Here is a 17,608-nt window from a genome sequence, read left to right on the forward strand (position 1 = left end):
CTCAGAGGAGCTTACCCACAGGAGTGAACTAACTCAGAGGAGCTTACCCACAGGAGTGAACTAACTCAGAGGAGCTTACCCACAGGAGTGAACTAACTCGGAGGAGCTTACCCACAGGAGTGAACTAACCAGTGGAGCTTTACCCACAGGAGTGAACTAACCAGAGGAGCTTTACCCACAGGAGTGAACTAACCAGAGGAGCTTTACCCACAGGAGTGAACTAACCAGAGGAGCTTTACCCACAGGAGTGAACTAACCGGAGGAGCTTACCCACAGGAGTGAACTAACCAGAGGAGCTTTACCCACAGGAGTGAACTACCCACAGGAGTGAACTAACCAGTGGAGCTTTACCCACAGGAGTGAACTAAACAGAGGAGCTTACCCGCAGGAGTGAACTAACCGGAGGAGCTTACCCACAGGAGTGAACTAACCGGAGGAGCTTACCCACAGGAGTGAACTAACCGGAGGAGCTTACCCACAGGAGCTTACCCACAGGAGTGAACTAACCAGAGGAGCTTACCCGCAGGAGTGAACTAACTGGAGGAGCTTACCCACAGGAGTGAACTAACCAGAGGAGCTTTACCCACAGGAGAACTAACCAGAACTTTACCCACAGGAGTGAACCGGAGGAGCTTACCCACAGGAGTGAACTAACCAGAGGAGCTTACCCGCAGGAGTGAACTAACTGGAGGAGCTTACCCACAGGAGTGAACTAACCAGAGGAGCTTTACCCACAGGAGTGAACTAACCGGAGGAGCTTACCCACAGGAGTGAACTAACAGAGGAGCTTACCCACAGGAGTGAACTAACCAGAGGAGCTTACCCACAGGAGTGAACTAACCAGAGGAGCTTTACCCACAGGAGTGAACTAACCAGAGGAGCTTACCCACAGGAGTGAACTAACCAGAGGAGCTTACCCACAGGAGTGAACTAACCAGAGGAGCTTACCCACAGGAGTGAACTAACCAGAGGAGCTTACCCGCAGGAGTGAACTAACTAACCAGAGGAGCTTTACCCACAGGAGTGAACTAACCAGAGGAGCTTACCCGCAGGAGTGAACTAACCAGAGGAGCTTACCCGCAGGAGTGAACTAACCAGAGGAGCTTACCAGCAGGAGTGAACTAACCAGAGGAGCTTACCCGCAGGAGTGAACTAACCAGAGGAGCTTTACCCGCAGGAGTGAACTAACCGGAGGAGCTTTACCCGCAGGAGTGAACTAACCAGAGGAGCTTACCAGCAGGAGTGAACTAACCAGAGGAGCTTACCCGCAGGAGTGAACTAACCAGAGGAGCTTTACCCGCAGGAGTGAACTAACAGAGGAGTACCCACAAAACTAACCAGATTCCAATGCAGTGGAGCTTTACGGATGAACTAACAGAGGATTTATTAACCAGAGGAGCTCAACCCACTGCCCCAGTTCCTGCCCATTTTTATAATGGACCATTTCTAAATGGAAACTAACTTGATATATTAGTAAAGACAAGATTACATTCGGTACAGTCTGATGGGGTGAAAATATTATCACTTGATGAGAGATCAGTGTGTGCTGCCTGAGGCAAGGAACAAGCTGTTTTTCAACTTTTTCAAATCACAAATAGCCCATAGTCACATCATGAAGCCCATATGTTTGGATTTCTAAATCTAGCATATAGGACCTGTTTCAAATAATCACTTTGATGCTCAACATAGCCATTTCGTTCTGTTTGTGACGCTTGATGCCCTGCAAGTCCCACCTCTCCCATCTCCTCATTGGTTTTTAGGAGCATATACCCACGTGGGTGATTGAAAGATGGACTGAGATCCATACTCCAGTCCAGTTGGTGGTGGTAAAGCACCTTAAAGTTGGTTGCCAACCGCCATATAAAGACCACAGAAGAAGAAGCCTGAAAGAGGAGAGATGACTAGAAACAAATTCAGTTTGCCCATTTCTCTGTGGATTAATTGACGGAGTAGAGGACCTTGGTTATTTCAGGTAAAATAACTACCCAATGTTTATCCCAGGACAAATTAGCTAGCAACAGCAAGCTAATGAGCTAAATTGCAATAAATGTTTAATGCTTTTCGACCTGTCCCCAAATTAATATAGTTGGTTCAGAGTTCGTTTTGATATTTCAACCTGCGTGTCCTGATCGCGCCTCGTGTGGGTGGACAAAGTCATCATGCTCGTGCCTGATCTAGTCAGCATGTTTAGTTGTTACTTTTCAACCCCGATTGGAGCCAATGTCTTATAGTTGAACATGTTATTACTACAACCTCGTGAAATTGACAAACTGACACGTTTTAATTTTAGTCAAAAACTACTTTTCATATCGAAGGAGTGCCTTTTTTTATTATGACGTCCTACCGTGTTTCCTCTCTGGGTCGGTGCCGTGTTTCCTCTCTGGGTCGGTGCCGTGTTTCCTCTCTGGGTCGGTGCCGTGTTTCCTCTCCGGTCGGTGCCGTGTTTCCTCTCCGGTCGGTGTCGTGTTTCCTCTCCGGTCGGTGCCGTGTTTCCTCTCTGGGTCGGTGCCGTGTTTCCTCTCTGGGTCGGTGCCGTGTTTCCTCTCTGGGTCGGTGCCGTGTTTCCTCTCTGGGTCGGTGCCGTGTTTCCTCTCTGGGTCGGTGCCGTGTTTCCGGTCGGTGCCGTGTTTCCTCTCCGGTCGGTGCCGTGTTTCCTCTCCGGTCGGTGCCGTGTTTCCTCTCCGGTCGGTGCCGTGTTTCCTCTCTGGGTCGGTGCCGTGTTTCCTCTCTGGGTCGGTGCCGTGTTTCCTCTCTGGGTCGGTGCCGTGTTTCCTCTCTGGGTCGGTGCCGTGTTTCCTCTCTGGGTCGGTGCCGTACATCCTCTCTGGGTCGGTGCCGTACATCCTCTCTGGTCGGTGCCGTGTTTCCTCTCTGGGTCGGTGCCGTGTTTCCTCTGGGTCGGTGCCGTGTTTCCTCTCTGGGTCGGTGCCGTGTTTCCTCTCTGGGTCGGTGCCGTGTTTCCTCTCTGGGTCGGTGCCGTGTTTCCTCTCTGGGTCGGTGCCGTGTTTCCTCTCTGGGTCGGTGCCGTGTTTCTTCTCCGGTCGGTGCCGTGTTTCCTCTCTGGGTCGGTGCCGTGTTTCCTCTCGGTCGGTGCCGTGTTTCCTCTCCGGTCGGTGCCGTGTTTCCTCTCTGGGTCGGTGCCGTGTTTCCTCTCTGGGTCGGTGCCGTGTTTCCTCTCCGGTCGGTGCCGTACATCCTCTCTGGGTCGGTGCCGTACATCCTCTCTGGGTCAGTGCCGTGTTTCCTCTCTGGGTCGGTGCCGTGTTTCCTCTCTGGGTCGGTGCCGTGTTTCCTCTCTGGTCGGTGCCGTGTTTCCTCTCTGGGTCGGTGCCGTGTTTCCTCTCTGGTCGGTGCCGTGTTTCCTCTCTGGGTCGGTGCCGTGTTTCCTCTCTGGGTCGGTGCCGTGTTTCCTCTCTGGTCGGTGCCGTGTTTCCTCTCTGGGTCGGTGCCGTACATCCTCTCTGGGTCGGTGCCGTACATCCTCTCTGGTCGGTGCCGTGTTTCCTCTCCGGAAGCTATCCGGTATGTTTGGGAGAACCCTACCCTAAACCTTAAAGGGATACTTCAGGATTTTGGCAATTAAGCCCTTTATCTACAAGCCCTTTATCGACAGTGTCCCACCGCCAGCTCGGGGATTCGATCCAGCAACCTTTCGGTTTCTGGCCCAACGCTCTAACCACTAAGCTACCAAAACCACCATTATATGATTCTATTTATTATATGGTTCTGTTATTATATGGTTCTGTTATTATATGGTTCTGTTATTATATGGTTCTGTTATTATATGGTTCTGTTATTATATGGTTCTGTTATTATATGGTTCTGTTATTATATGCTGTGGTTCTGTTTATTATATGGTTCTGTTATTATATGGTTCTGTTATTATATGGTTCTGTTATTATATGGTTCTGTTATTATATGCTGTGGTTCTGTTTATTAAATGGTTCTGTTATTATATGGTTCTGTTATTATATGCTGTGGTTCTGTATATTATATGGTTCTGTTATTATATGGTTCTGTTATTATATGATTCTGTTATTATATGGTTCTGTTATTATATGCTGTGGTTCTGTTATTATATGGTTCTGTTATTATATGGTTCTGTTATTATATGATTCTGTTATTATATGATTCTGTTATTATATGATTCTGTTATTATATGGTTCTGTTATTATATGGTTCTGTTATTATATGGTTCTGTTATTATATGGTTCTGTTATTATATGATTCTGTTATTATATGGTTCTCTTATTATATGGTTCTGTTATTATATGGTTCTGTTATTATATGGTTCTGTTATTATATGGTTCTGTTATTATATGGTTATGTTATTATATGGTTCTGTTATTATGTGGTTCTGTTATTATATGGTTCTGTTATTATATGGTTCTGTTATTATATGGTTCTGTTATTATATGCTGTGGTTCTGTTATTATATGATTCTGTTATTATATGGTTCTGTTATTATATGGTTCTGTTATTATATGGTTCTGTTATTATATGCTGTGGTTCTGTTATTATATGGTTCTGTTATTATATGGTTCTGTTATTATATGTTCTGTTATTATATGGTTCTGTTATTATATGGTTCTGTTATTATATGCTGTGGTTCTGTTATTATATGGTTCTGTTATTATATGGTTCTGTTATTATATGGTTCTGTTATTATATGGTTCTGTTATTATATGGTTCTGTTATTATATGGTTCTGTTATTATATGGTTCTGTTATTATATGCTGTGGTTCTGTTATTATATGGTTCTGTTATTATATGGTTCTGTTATTATATGATTCTGTTATTATATGGTTCTGTTATTATATGGTTCTGTTATTATATGGTTCTGTTATTATATGGTTCTGTTATTATATGGTTCTGTTATTATATGGTTCTGTTATTATATGGTTCTGTTATTATATGGTTCTGTTATTATATGGTTCTGTTATTATATGCTGTGGTTCTGTTATTATATGATTCTGTTATTATATGGTTCTGTTATTATATGGTTCTGTTATTATATGGTTCTGTTATTATATGGTTCTGTTATTATATGGTTCTGTTATTATATGGTTCTGTTATTATATGGTTCTGTTATTATATGGTTCTGTTATTATATGGTTCTGTTATTATATGGTTCTGTTATTATATGGTTCTGTTATTATATGGTTCTGTTATTATATGGTTCTGTTATTATATGGTTCTGTTATTATATGGTTCTGTTATTATATGGTTCTGTTATTATATGGTTCTGTTATTATATGGTTCTGTTATTATATGGTTCTGTTATTATATGGTTCTGTTATTATATGGTTCTGTTATTATATGGTTCTGTTATTATATGGTTCTGTTATTATATGGTTCTGTTATTTATGGTTCTGTTGGTTCTGTTATTATATGGTTCTGTTATTATATGCTATGGTTCTGTTATTATATGGTTCTGTTATTATATGGTTCTGTTATTATATGGTTCTGTTATTATATGGTTCTGTTATTATATGGTTCTGTTATTATATGGTTCTGTTATTATATGGTTCTGTTATTATATGGTTCTGTTATTATATGGTTCTGTTATTATATGGTTCTGTTATTATATGGTTCTGTTATTATATGGTTCTGTTATTATATGGTTCTGTTATTATATGGTTCTGTTATTATATGGTTCTGTTATTATATGGTTCTGTTATTATATGGTTCTGTTATTATATGGTTCTGTTATTATATGGTTCTGTTATTATATGGTTCTGTTATTATATGGTTCTGTTATTATATGATTCTGTTATTATATGGTTCTGTTATTATGGTTCTGTTATTATGGTTCTGTTATTATATGGTTCTGTTATTATATGCTGTGGTTCTGTTATTATATGGTTCTGTTATTATATGGTTCTGTTATTATATGGTTCTGTTATTATATGGTTCTGTTATTATATGGTTCTGTTATTATATGATTCTGTTATTATATGGTTCTGTTATTATATGATTCTGTTATTATATGGTTCTGTTATTATATGGTTCTGTTATTATATGGTTCTGTTATTATATGGTTCTGTTATTATATGATTCTGTTATTATATGGTTCTGTTATTATATGGTTCTGTTATTACATGGTTCTGTTATTATATGGCGTGTATTAACCAGGATTCTGTTCCTCCAGGCCAAACTGAACACCTGGGCTTGTATGTGAGTCTGTTCTGTCAACCATGGTCAACAACGTGGAGGGTATCGAGAACAACACGGTGAGTCACTTCTACATCACAGCAGAAGTATGAGAAGGACATCGAGGACATTCTACTGGTATAGAACGGTGCTGATGCTCTCCTCTCAGAGATACATAGACATTCTACTGGTATAGTATGAGAAGGAAAGCATGCTGGTCTGTGTTTAGTCACTTGCGGATTGTAACCTATAGTAAAGGCACATTCATGGCGGTGACATATGGCAGTAACAAAGTAAATCATTAGTCACATGTCATGGAATATATTTCACATGCTCTTTCGTTGCCGTCATTCGTTCTGCTCCTGAAGATTTGAAGGGTGTTGGCTGGCCATTACAGGAGGCCAAAGTCCTTCTAGGCTGTTTCCCTGCTGACCCTTAACCCACACGAAGCCGCTCGACTGCCAACATGTAAATAACACCGATGAAAGACGGTTTATATCACTGCACTGTTGGAGCTAGAAACACCAAGCGTTTCTCTACATCCGCAATAACATCTGCTAAACATGGGCATGTGACCAATGACATCTGCTGAACATGGGCATGTGACCAATGACATCTGCTGACTATGGGCATGTGACCAATAACATCTGCTGACTATGGGCATGTGACCAATGACATCTGCTGAATATGGGCATGTGACCAATGACATCTGCTGAATATGGGCATGTGACCAATGACATCTGCTGACTATGGGCATGTGACCAATAACATCTGCTGAATATGGGCATGTGACCAATAACATCTGCTGAATATGGGCATGTGACCAATAACATCTGCTGACTATGGGCATGTGACCAATAACATCTGCTGACTATGGGCATGTGACCAATGACATCTGCTGACTATGGGCATGTGACCAATAACATCTGCTGACTATGGGCATGTGACCAATAACATCTGCTGAATATGGGCATGTGACCAATGACATCTGCTAAACATGGGCATGTGACCAATGACATCTGCTAAACATGGGCATGTGACCAATAACATTGACCAATAACATCTGCTAAACATGTGACCAATAACATCTGCTAAACATGTGACCAATGACATCTGCTAAACATGTGACCAATGACATCTGCTAACCATGGGCATGTGACCAATGACATCTGCTAAACATGTGACCAATGACATCTGCTAACCATGGGCATGTGACCAATGACATAGTATTGTATTTGACATGCCTGCCTTCTCAGCCTCAGTTCTTAATAAAAACGTTCAGTGAAGGATAGCGGCGGTGACCGGTTCGATGGAGCCAATTCTTCCTGGTGATTTATTGAAGTTATTCAACCAGGAACCCCCCCCCCTTTTAGAAATCGCATATCCTGTTTTTATTCAGAAGATCAGGAGTAAGTTAAGGCTCATGTCTAAACTGTCCCCACAGCCTTGGCACCTCAACACTCTCCCTAGATGGGCCTGTCTGTCCCCACAGCCTTGGCACCTCAACACTCTCCCTAGATGGGCCTGTCTGTCCCCACAGCCTTGGCACCTCAACACTCTCCCTAGATGGGCCTGTCTGTCCCCACAGCCTTGGCACCTCAACACTCTCCCTAGATGGGCCTGTCTGTCCCGACAGCCTTGGCACCTCAACACTCTCCCTAGATGGGCCTGTCTGTCCTGACAGCCTTGGCACCTCAACACTCTCCCTAGATGGGCCTGTCTGTCCTGACAGCCTTGGCACCTCAACACTCTCCCTAGATGGGCCTGTCTGTCCTGACAGCCTTGGCACCTCAACACTCTCCCTAGATGGGCCTGTCTGTCCAGACAGCCTTGGCACCTCAACACTCTCCCTAGATGGGCCTGTCTGTCCCCACAGCCTTGGCACCTCAACACTCTCCCTAGATGGGCCTGTCTGTCCCGACAGCCTTGGCACCTCAACACTCTCCCTAGATGGGCCTGTCTGTCCCCACAGCCTTGGCACCTCAACACTCTCCCTAGATGGGCCTGTCTGTCCCCACAGCCTTGGCACTTCAACACTCTCCCTAGATGGGCCTGTCTGTCCCCACAGCCTTGGCACCTCAACACTCTCCTAGATGGGCCTGTCTGTCCCCACAGCCTTGGCACCTCAACACTCTCCCTAGATGGGCCTGTCTGTCCCCACAGCCTTGGCACCTCAACACTCTCCCTAGATGGGCCTGTCTGTCCCCACAGCCTTGGCACCTCAACACTCTCCCTAGATGGGCCTGTCTGTCCCCACAGCCTTGGCACCTCAACACTCTCCCTAGATGAGCCTGTCTGTCCCCACAGCCTTGGCACCTCAACACTCTCCCTAGATGGGCCTGTCTGTCCCCACAGCCTTGGCACCTCAACACTCTCCCTAGATGGGCCTGTCTGTCCCCACAGCCTTGGAGAAAGAGAGAGAGAAACACTCTCACGTCATTCAGAGAGACGTTCTACAACGCTTTGAGCGCTCTCCAAATCCGGAAGTGAATATCAAGTAGCGCAAAATTTTAGTTCTGTGGTGGTCTCTAGTTCTCTTTATTTCTGTGGTGGTCTCTAGTTCTCTTTGGTTCTGTGGTGGTCTATTTAGTTCTGTGGTGGTCTGTTTTGTTCTGTGGTAGTCTATTTAGTTCTGCGGTGGTCTCTTTAGTTCTGTGGTGGTCTCTTTAGTTCTATTTAGTTCTGTGGTGGTCTCTTTAGTTCTCTTTAGTTCTGTGGTGGTCTCTTTAGTTCTGTGGTGGTCTGTTTTGTTCTGTGGTGGTCTCTTTAGTTCTGTGGTGGTCTCTTTAGTTCTCTTTAGTTATGTGGTGGTCTATTTAGTTCTGTGGTGGTCTATTTAGTTCTGTGGTGGTCTCTTTAGTTCTCTTTAGTTCTGTGGTGGTCTCTTTAGTTCTCTTTAGTTCTGTGGTGGTCTATTTAGTTCTGTGGTGGTCTATTTAGTTCTGTGGTGGTCTATTTAGTTCTGTGGTGGTCTATTTAGTTCTGTGGTGGTCTATTTAGTTCTGTGGTGGTCTATTTAGTTCTCTTTAGTTCTGTGGTGGTCCAAATGGCTCTGCATTCACTAACGTGGCCCTAACCCTCACCCTCACTAACGTGGCCCTAACCCTCACCCTCACTAACGTGGCCCTAACCCTCACCCTCACTAACGTGGCCCTCACCCTCACCCTCACTAACGTGCCCTAACCCTCACCCTCACTAACGTGGCCCTAACCCTCACCCTCACTAACGTGGCCCTAACCCTCACCCTCACTAACGTGGCCCTAACCCTCACCCTCACTAACGTGGCCCTAACCCTCACCCTCACTAACGTGGCCCTAACCCTCACCCTCACTAACGTGATCTAACAATCCCTCAACCCTAACCTCCCTCAACCCTAACCCTAACCTTCCTCAATCCCTCAACCCTCAACCCTAACCCTAACCTTCCTCAATCCCTCAACCCTCAACCCTAACCCTAACCTTCCTCAACCCTCAACCCTAACCCTAACCTTCCTCAACCCTCAACCCTAACCCTAACCTTCCTCAATCCCTCAACCCTAACCCTAACCTTCCTCAATCCCTCAACCCTAACCCTAACCTTCCTCAATCCCTCAACCCTCAACCCTAACCCTAACCTTCCTCAATCCCTCAACCCTCAACCCTAACCTTCCTCAACCCTCAACCCTCAACCCTCAACCCTAACCTTCCTTAACCCTCAACCCTTCCTCAACCCTCAACCCTCAACCCTAACCTTCCTCAACCCTCAACCCTAACCTTCCTCAACCCTCAACCCTAACCCTAACCTTCCTCAATCCCTCAACCCTAACCCTAACCTTCCTCAATCCCTCAACCCTCAACCCTAACCCTAACCTTCCTCAATCCCTCAACCCTCAACCCTAACCCTAACCTTCCTCAATCCCTCAACCCTAACCCTAACCTTCCTCAATCCCTCCCCTTTCTTTGTTGACTCCGTGAAGGAGATTTATCCCCAACCCTAACCCCCAACCGTAACCCCAACCCTAACCCCAACGCCTAACCCCTAACCCGTGAAGGAGATTTATCCCCCAACCCTAACCCCAACCCTAACCCCAACCCGTGAAGGAGATTTAACCCCAACCCTAACCCCCAACCCTAACCCCTAACCCCAACCCGTGAAGGAGATTTATCCCTAACCCTAACCCCAACCCGTGAAGGAGATTTATCCCTAACCCTAACCCCCAACCCTAACCCCCAACCCTAACCCCAACCCGTGAAGGAGATTTATCCCCAACCCTAACCCCAACCCTAACCCCAACCCCAACCTTAACCCCCAACCCCTAACCCTACTCCAACCCCAACCCTAACCCCAACTCTAACCCCAACCCTAACCCCAACCTAACCCCTAACCCGTGAAGGAGATTTATCCTGGTTCCAGGTCTGTTATTGCCGTCTCACCAACCCTTATTGCTATAGACCAACCTTGTTCTTATGTAACAGCCGATACAGAGCAGACTGTCCCCACAGGAGTGTGTGTGGGTTAGGCTAACCCTAACCCTTATTGCTATAGACCAACCTTGTTCTTATGTAACAGCCGATACAGAGCAGACTGTCCCCACAGGAGTGTGTGTGGGTTAGGCTAACCCTAACCCTTATTGCTATAGACCAACCTTGTTCTTATGTAACAGCCGATACAGAGCAGACTGTCCCCACAGGAGTGTGTGTGGGTTAGGCTAACCCTAACCCTTATTGCTATAGACCAACCTTGTTCTTATGTAACAGCCGATACAGAGCAGACTGTCCCCACAGGAGTGTGTGTGGGTTAGGCTAACCCTAACCCTTATTGCTATAGACCAACCTTGTTCTTATGTAACAGCCGATACAGAGCAGACTGTCCCCACAGGAGTGTGTGTGGGTTAGGCTAACCCTAACCCTTATTGCTATAGACCAACCTTGTTCTTATGTAACAGCCGATACAGAGCAGACTGTCCCCACAGGAGTGTGTGTGGGTTAGGCTAACCCTAACCCTTATTGCAGATGAAACATTACAGTTATATTGATCCGTGTCTGTTTTCCCTGTTTGTTTGTTTTTTTAAATCTCTTAATTGCGTTTATTTTTGTCATTTTAAAGCTTTTACACTCTGGTGGTAGGTAGTCTAGCTGTTCCGTTGGGCCAGTGACCCGAAAGGTTGCTGGTTCAAATCCCCTGCCCGAGTAGATGAAAAATCAGTCTGTGCCCTTGAGCAAGGCACTTAACCCTACTTGGTCCTGTATGTGGCTCTGGCTCAGAGAGTCTGTTAAATGACTCACTGCTGTAGTGGCTCTGGATCAGAAAGTCTGTTAAATGACTCACTACTGTAGTGGCTCTGGATCAGAGAGTCTGCTAAATGACTCACTACTGTAGTGGATCAGAGAGTGTTAAATGACTCACTGCTGTAGTGGCTCTGGATCAGAGAGTCTGTTAAATGACTCACTACTGTAGTGGCTCTGGATCGGAGAGTCTGCTAAATGACTCACTACTGTAGTGGATCAGAGAGTGTTAAATGACTCACTGCTGTAGTGGCTCTGGATCAGAGAGTCTGTTAAATGACTCACTACTGTAGTGGCTCTGGATCAGAGAGTCTGTTAAATGACTCACTACTGTAGTGGCTCTGGATCGGAGAGTCTGCTAAATGACTCACTACTGTAGTGGATCAGAGAGTGTTAAATGACTCACTGCTGTAGTGGCTCTGGATCAGAGAGTCTGTTAAATGACTCACTACTGTAGTGGCTCTGGATCAGAGAGTCTGTTAAATGACTCACTACTGTAGTGGCTCTGGATCAGAGAGTCTGCTAAATGACTCACTACTGTAGTGGCTCTGGATCAGAGAGTCTGCTAAATGACTCACTACTGTAGTGGCTCTGGATCAGAGAGTCTGCTAAATGACTCACTACTGTAGTGGCTCTGGATCAGAGAGTCTGCTAAATGACTCACTACTGTAGTGTCTCCTGGATCAGAGAGTCTGTTAAATGACTCACTACTGTAGTGTCTCTGGATCAGAGAGTCTGTTAAATGACTCACTACTGTAGTGTCTCTGGATCAGAGAGTCTGCTAAATGACTCACTACTGTAATGGATCAGAGAGTCTGTTAAATGACTCACTACTGTAGTGGCTCTGGATCAGAGAGTCTGCTAAATGACTCACTACTGTAGTGGCTCTGGATCAGAGAGTCTGTTAAATGACTCACTACTGTAGTGGCTCTGGATCAGAGAGTCTGTTAAATGACTCACTACTGTAGTGGCTCTGGATCAGAGAGTCTGCTAAATGACTCACTACTGTAGTGTCTCCTGGATCAGAGAGTCTGTTAAATGACTCACTACTGTAGTGGCTCTGGATCAGAGAGTCTGCTAAATGACTCACTACTGTAGTGGATCAGAGAGTCTGTTAAATGACTCACTACTGTAGTGGCTCTGGATCAGAGAGTCTGCTAAATGACTCACTACTGTAGTGGCTCTGGATCAGAGAGTCTGTTAAATGACTCACTACTGTAGTGGCTCTGGATCAGAGAGTCTGTTAAATGACTCACTACTGTAGTGGCTCTGGATCAGAGAGTCTGTTAAATGAAATGACTCAAATGACTCACTACTGTAGTGGCTCTGGATCAGAGAGTCTGTTAAATGACTCACTACTGTAGTGGCTCTGGATCAGAGAGTCTGCTAAATGACTCACTACTGTAGTGGCTCTGGATCAGAGAGTCTGTTAAATGACTCACTACTGTAGTGGCTCTGGATCAGAGAGTCTGCTAAATGACTCACTACTGTACTCAGAGACTAAATGACTCACTAGTGGCTCTGGATCAGAGAGTCTGTTAAATGACTCACTACTGTAGTGGCTCTGGATCAGAGAGATCAGAGAGTCTAAAATGACTCACTACTGTAGTGGCTCTGGATCAGAGAGTCTGTTAAATGACTCACTACTGTAGTGGCTCTGGATCAGAGAGTCTGCTAAATGACTCACTACTGTAGTGGCTCTGGATCAGAGAGTCTGTTAAATGACTCACTACTGAAGTGGCTCTGGATCAGAGAGTCTGTTAAATGACTCACTACTGTAGTGGCTCTGGATCAGAGAGTCTGTTAAATGACTCACTACTGTAGTGGCTCTGGATCAGAGAGTCTGTTAAATGACTCACTACTGTAGTGGCTCTGGATCAGAGAGTCTGTTAAATGACTCACTACTGTAGTGGCTCTGGATCAGAGAGTCTGTTAAATGACTCACTACTGTAGTGGCTCTGGATCAGAGAGTCTGTTAAATGACTCACTACTGTAGTGGCTCTGGATCAGAGAGTGCTAAATGACTAGAATGTAAATGTTTCCTTGTTCTGCAGACTGACCCTAGAGGTGTGTATTTATGTCCCCTTCTGTTCCTCCTCCAGGTGACTGAGGCTCCAGTACCAACCCAGAACCAGCACCCTGAGCCTGGGGTGACGGGGGTGCGGTCCAGGGGTGGAGGGGGTGGGGCGGAACAGAACGGACAGGCTCCCCCACAACGCACCCCCCAGGTGGTAGAGAGTGAGGAAGACGAAGATGAGGAGCTGACGCTGAAGTACGGGGCCAAACACGTCATCATGCTATTCGTCCCTGTCACGCTCTGCATGGTGGTCGTCGTGGCAACCATCAAGTCCGTCAGCTTCTACACCCAGAACGATGGACAGAGGCTGTAAGTACCGATGACATTCTGACGACCCTCATGTTGTCCCCGGGGTTAGGGTTGTTGGAACCCTGAGACAAGGCTCCAGGTTGTCCCTGGGGTTAGGGTTGTTGGAACCCTGAGACAAGGCTTCAGGTTGTCTCTGGGGTTAGGGTTGTTGGAACCCTGAGACAAGGCTTCAGGTTGTCTCTGGGGTTAGGGTTGTTGGAACCCTGAGACGAGGCTCCAGGTTGTCCCCGGGGTTAGGGTTGTTGGAACCCTGAGACGAGGCTGCATGTTGTCCCCGGGGTTAGGGTTGTTGGAACCCTGAGACGAGGCTCCAGGTTGTCCCCGGGGTTAGGGTTGTTGGAACCCTGAGACGAGGCTCCATGTTGTCCCCGGGGTTAGGGTTGTTGGAACCCTGAGACGAGGCTCCATGTTGTCCCCGGGGTTAGGGTTGTTGGAACCCTGAGACGAGGCTCCAGGTTGTCCCCGTTAGGGGTTAGGGTTGTTGGAACCCTGAGACGAGGCTCCAGGTTGTCCCCGGGGTTAGGGTTGTTGGAACCCTGAGACGAGGCTGCATGTTGTCCCCGTTAGGGGTTAGGGTTGTTGGAACCCTGAGACGAGGCTTCATGTTGTCTCTGGGGTTAGGGTTGTTGGAACCCTGAGACGAGGCTTCATGTTGTCCCCGGGGTTAGGGTTGTTGGAACCCTGAGACGAGGCTTCATGTTGTCCCCGTTAGGGGTTAGGGTTGTTTGAACCCTGAGACGAGGCTCCAGGTTGTCCCCGGGGTTAGGGTTGTTGGAACCCTGAGACGAGGCTTCATGTTGTCCCCGGGGTTAGGGTTGTTGGAACCCTGAGACAAGGCTTCAGGTTGTCTCTGGGGTTAGGGTTGTTGGAACCCTGAGACGAGGCTCCAGGTTGTCCCCGGGGTTAGGGTTGTTGGAACCCTGAGACGAGGCTCCAGGTTGTCCCCGTTAGGGGTTAGGGTTGTTGGAACCCTGAGACGAGGCTCCAGGTTGTCCCCGGGGTTAGGGTTGTTGGAACCCTGAGACGAGGCTGCATGTTGTCCCCGTTAGGGGTTAGGGTTGTTGGAACCCTGAGACGAGGCTTCATGTTGTCTCTGGGGTTAGGGTTGTTGGAACCCTGAGACGAGGCTTCATGTTGTCCCCGGGGTTAGGGTTGTTGGAACCCTGAGACGAGGCTTCATGTTGTCCCCGTTAGGGGTTAGGGTTGTTTGAACCCTGAGACGAGGCTCCAGGTTGTCTCTGGTGTTAGGGTTGTTGGAACCCTGAGACGAGGCTTCATGTTGTCCCCGGGGTTAGGGTTGTTGGAACCCTGAGACGAGGCTTCATGTTGTTACCAGGGTTAGGGTTGTTGGGACCCTGAGACGAGGCTTCAAGGTTGTCCCCGGGGTTAGGGTTGTTGGAACCCTGAGACGAGGCTCCAGGTTGTCCCCAGGGTTAGGGTTGTTGGAATCCTGAGACGAGGCTTCATGTTGTCCCCGGAGTTAGGGTTGTTGGAACCCTGAGACGAGGCTGCATGTTGTCCCCGGGGTTAGGGTTGTTGGAACCCTGAGACGAGCCTCCAGGTTGTCCCCGGGGTTAGGGTTGTTGGAACCCTGAGACGAGCCTCCAGGTTGTCCCCGGGGTTAGGGTTGTTGGAACCCTGAGACGAGGCTCCATGTTGTCCCCGGGGTTAGGGTTGTTGGAACCCTGAGACGAGGCTCCAGGTTGTCCCCGGGGTTAGGGTTGTTGGAACCCTGAGACGAGGCTCCATGTTGTCCCCGGGGTTAGGGTTGTTGGAACCCTGAGACGAGGCTTCATGTTGTCCCCGGGGTTAGGGTTGTTGGAACCCTGAGACGAGGCTTCATGTTGTCCCCGTTAGGGGTTAGGGTTGTTGGAACCCTGAGACGAGGCTCCAGGTTGTCCCCGGGGTTAGGGTTGTTGGAACCCTGAGACGAGGCTGCATGTTGTCCCCGGGGTTAGGGTTGTTGGAACCCTGAGACGAGGCTCCAGGTTGTCCCCGGGGTTAGGGTTGTTGGAACCCTGAGACGAGGCTCCAGGTTGTCCCCGGGGTTAGGGTTGTTGGAACCCTGAGACGAGGCTTCATGTTGTCCCCGTTAGGGGTTAGGGTTGTTGGAATCCTGAGACGAGGCTTCAGGTTGTCCCCGGGGTTAGGGTTGTTGGAACCCTGAGACGAGGCTTCAGGTTGTCCCCGGGGTTAGGGTTGTTGGAACCCTGAGACGAGGCTCCAGGTTGTCCCCAGGGTTAGGGTTGTTGGAACCCAGAGACGAGGCTCCATGTTGTCCCCGGGGTTAGGGTTGTTGGAACCCTGAGACGAGGCTTCATGTTGTCCCCGTTAGGGGTTAGGGTTGTTGATGCAGTTGACTAGCAGAGCCACTAGATGGCGATAATGCGACACACAACACCTTGATGATGAAATATCAGCATACATCTACAGTATTTACTAACAGAAGTACAGGAAATGTGGCTGGCCTGCTAACGAAGAAGATACATTGTTCAGTTTGTTTACCTATGGGCTGTTCATCATAAATCAGTTGGAAACACAGACAATATAATCAAGCAGCTGGAGAAACAGACAAGATAATCAAGCAGCTGGAGAAAAACAGACAAGATAATCAAGCAGCTGGAGAAACAGACAAGATAATCAAGCAGCTGGAGAAATGCAGACAAGATAATCAAGCAGCTGGAGAAACAGACAAGATAATCAAGCAGCTGGAGAAACAGACAAGATAATCAAGCAGCTGGAGAAATGCAGACAAGATAATCAAGCAGCTGGAGAAACAGACAAGATAATCAAGCAGCTGGAGAAACAGACAAGATAATCAAGCAGCTGGAGAAATGCAGACAAGATAATCAAGCAGCTGGAGAAAAACAGACAAGATAATCAAGCGACTGGAGAAACAGACAAGATAATCAAGCAGCTGGAGAAACAGACAAGATAATCAAGCAGCTGGAGAAACAGACAAGATAATCAAGCAGCTGGAGAAATGCAGACAAGATAATCAAGCAGCTGGAGAAAAACAGACAAGATAATCAAGCAGCTGGAGAAACAGACAAGATAATCAAGCAGCTGGAGAAATGCAGACAAGATAATCAAGCAGCTGGAGAAACAGACAAGATAATCAAGCGACTGGAGAAACAGACAAGATAATCAAGCAACTGGAAAAACAGACAATATTATTATAATAACAATAGCAGCAAAGTGAGGATTCACAAAGGACGGTGTTTGAGTATTTCTGATGGTTGTCTGACACTAACATATTCTGAAATGATCTAATGTGATGAGTCTAATCTTCTGCTATGAGTTGTCCAGGATGTTGATACCTGTTTGACATGTGATGTGTTTTCCAGGATATACACCCCATTCCCCGAGGACACAGACACAATAGGGCAACGAGCCCTCAACTCAGTCCTCAACGCCACCATCATGATCAGTGTCATCATAGTCATGACCATGGTGCTGGTGCTGCTATACAAGTACCGCTGCTACAGGGTAAGAGATGCTACAGGGTAAGAGATACTACAGGGTAAGAGATGCTGCAGGGTAAGAGATACTACAGGGTAAGAGATGCTACAGGGTAAGATGCTACAGGGTAAGAGATGCTACAGGGTAAGAGATGCTATACAAGTACCGCTGCTACAGGGTAAGAGATGCTACAGGGTAAGAGATACTACAGGGTAAGAGATACTACAGGGTAAGAGATGCTGCAGGGTAAGAGATACTACAGGGTAAGAGATACTACAGGGTAAGAGATGCTACAGGGTAAGAGATACTACAGGGTAAGAGATGCTATACAAGTACTGCTGCT

General features: G+C 46.8%; 2 protein-coding genes across 8 annotated transcripts in view; both read left to right on the forward strand.

Moving 5' to 3' along the window:
• Positions 1–17,608, forward strand: part of smoc1 (SPARC related modular calcium binding 1) — a 573,206-nt gene that overhangs the window by 389,410 nt on the left and 166,188 nt on the right. The gene's annotated exons all lie outside the window — the stretch shown is intronic.
• psen1 (presenilin 1) overlaps positions 1–17,608 on the forward strand; it is a 62,872-nt gene that overhangs the window by 3,339 nt on the left and 41,925 nt on the right. Inside the window, exons 2-4 of the mRNA XM_065004414.1 lie at positions 6,152–6,233; positions 13,520–13,803; positions 17,151–17,292. Of these exons, the coding sequence (XP_064860486.1) occupies positions 6,198–6,233; positions 13,520–13,803; positions 17,151–17,292 (462 nt within the window). The 5' untranslated portion in view covers positions 6,152–6,197. The remainder of the gene's footprint in view (positions 1–6,151; positions 6,234–13,519; positions 13,804–17,150; positions 17,293–17,608) is intronic.

The sequence above is a fragment of the Oncorhynchus nerka genome, linkage group LG18 (assembly GCF_034236695.1).
Source record: "Oncorhynchus nerka isolate Pitt River linkage group LG18, Oner_Uvic_2.0, whole genome shotgun sequence".
Classification (NCBI taxonomy): domain Eukaryota; kingdom Metazoa; phylum Chordata; class Actinopteri; order Salmoniformes; family Salmonidae; genus Oncorhynchus; species Oncorhynchus nerka.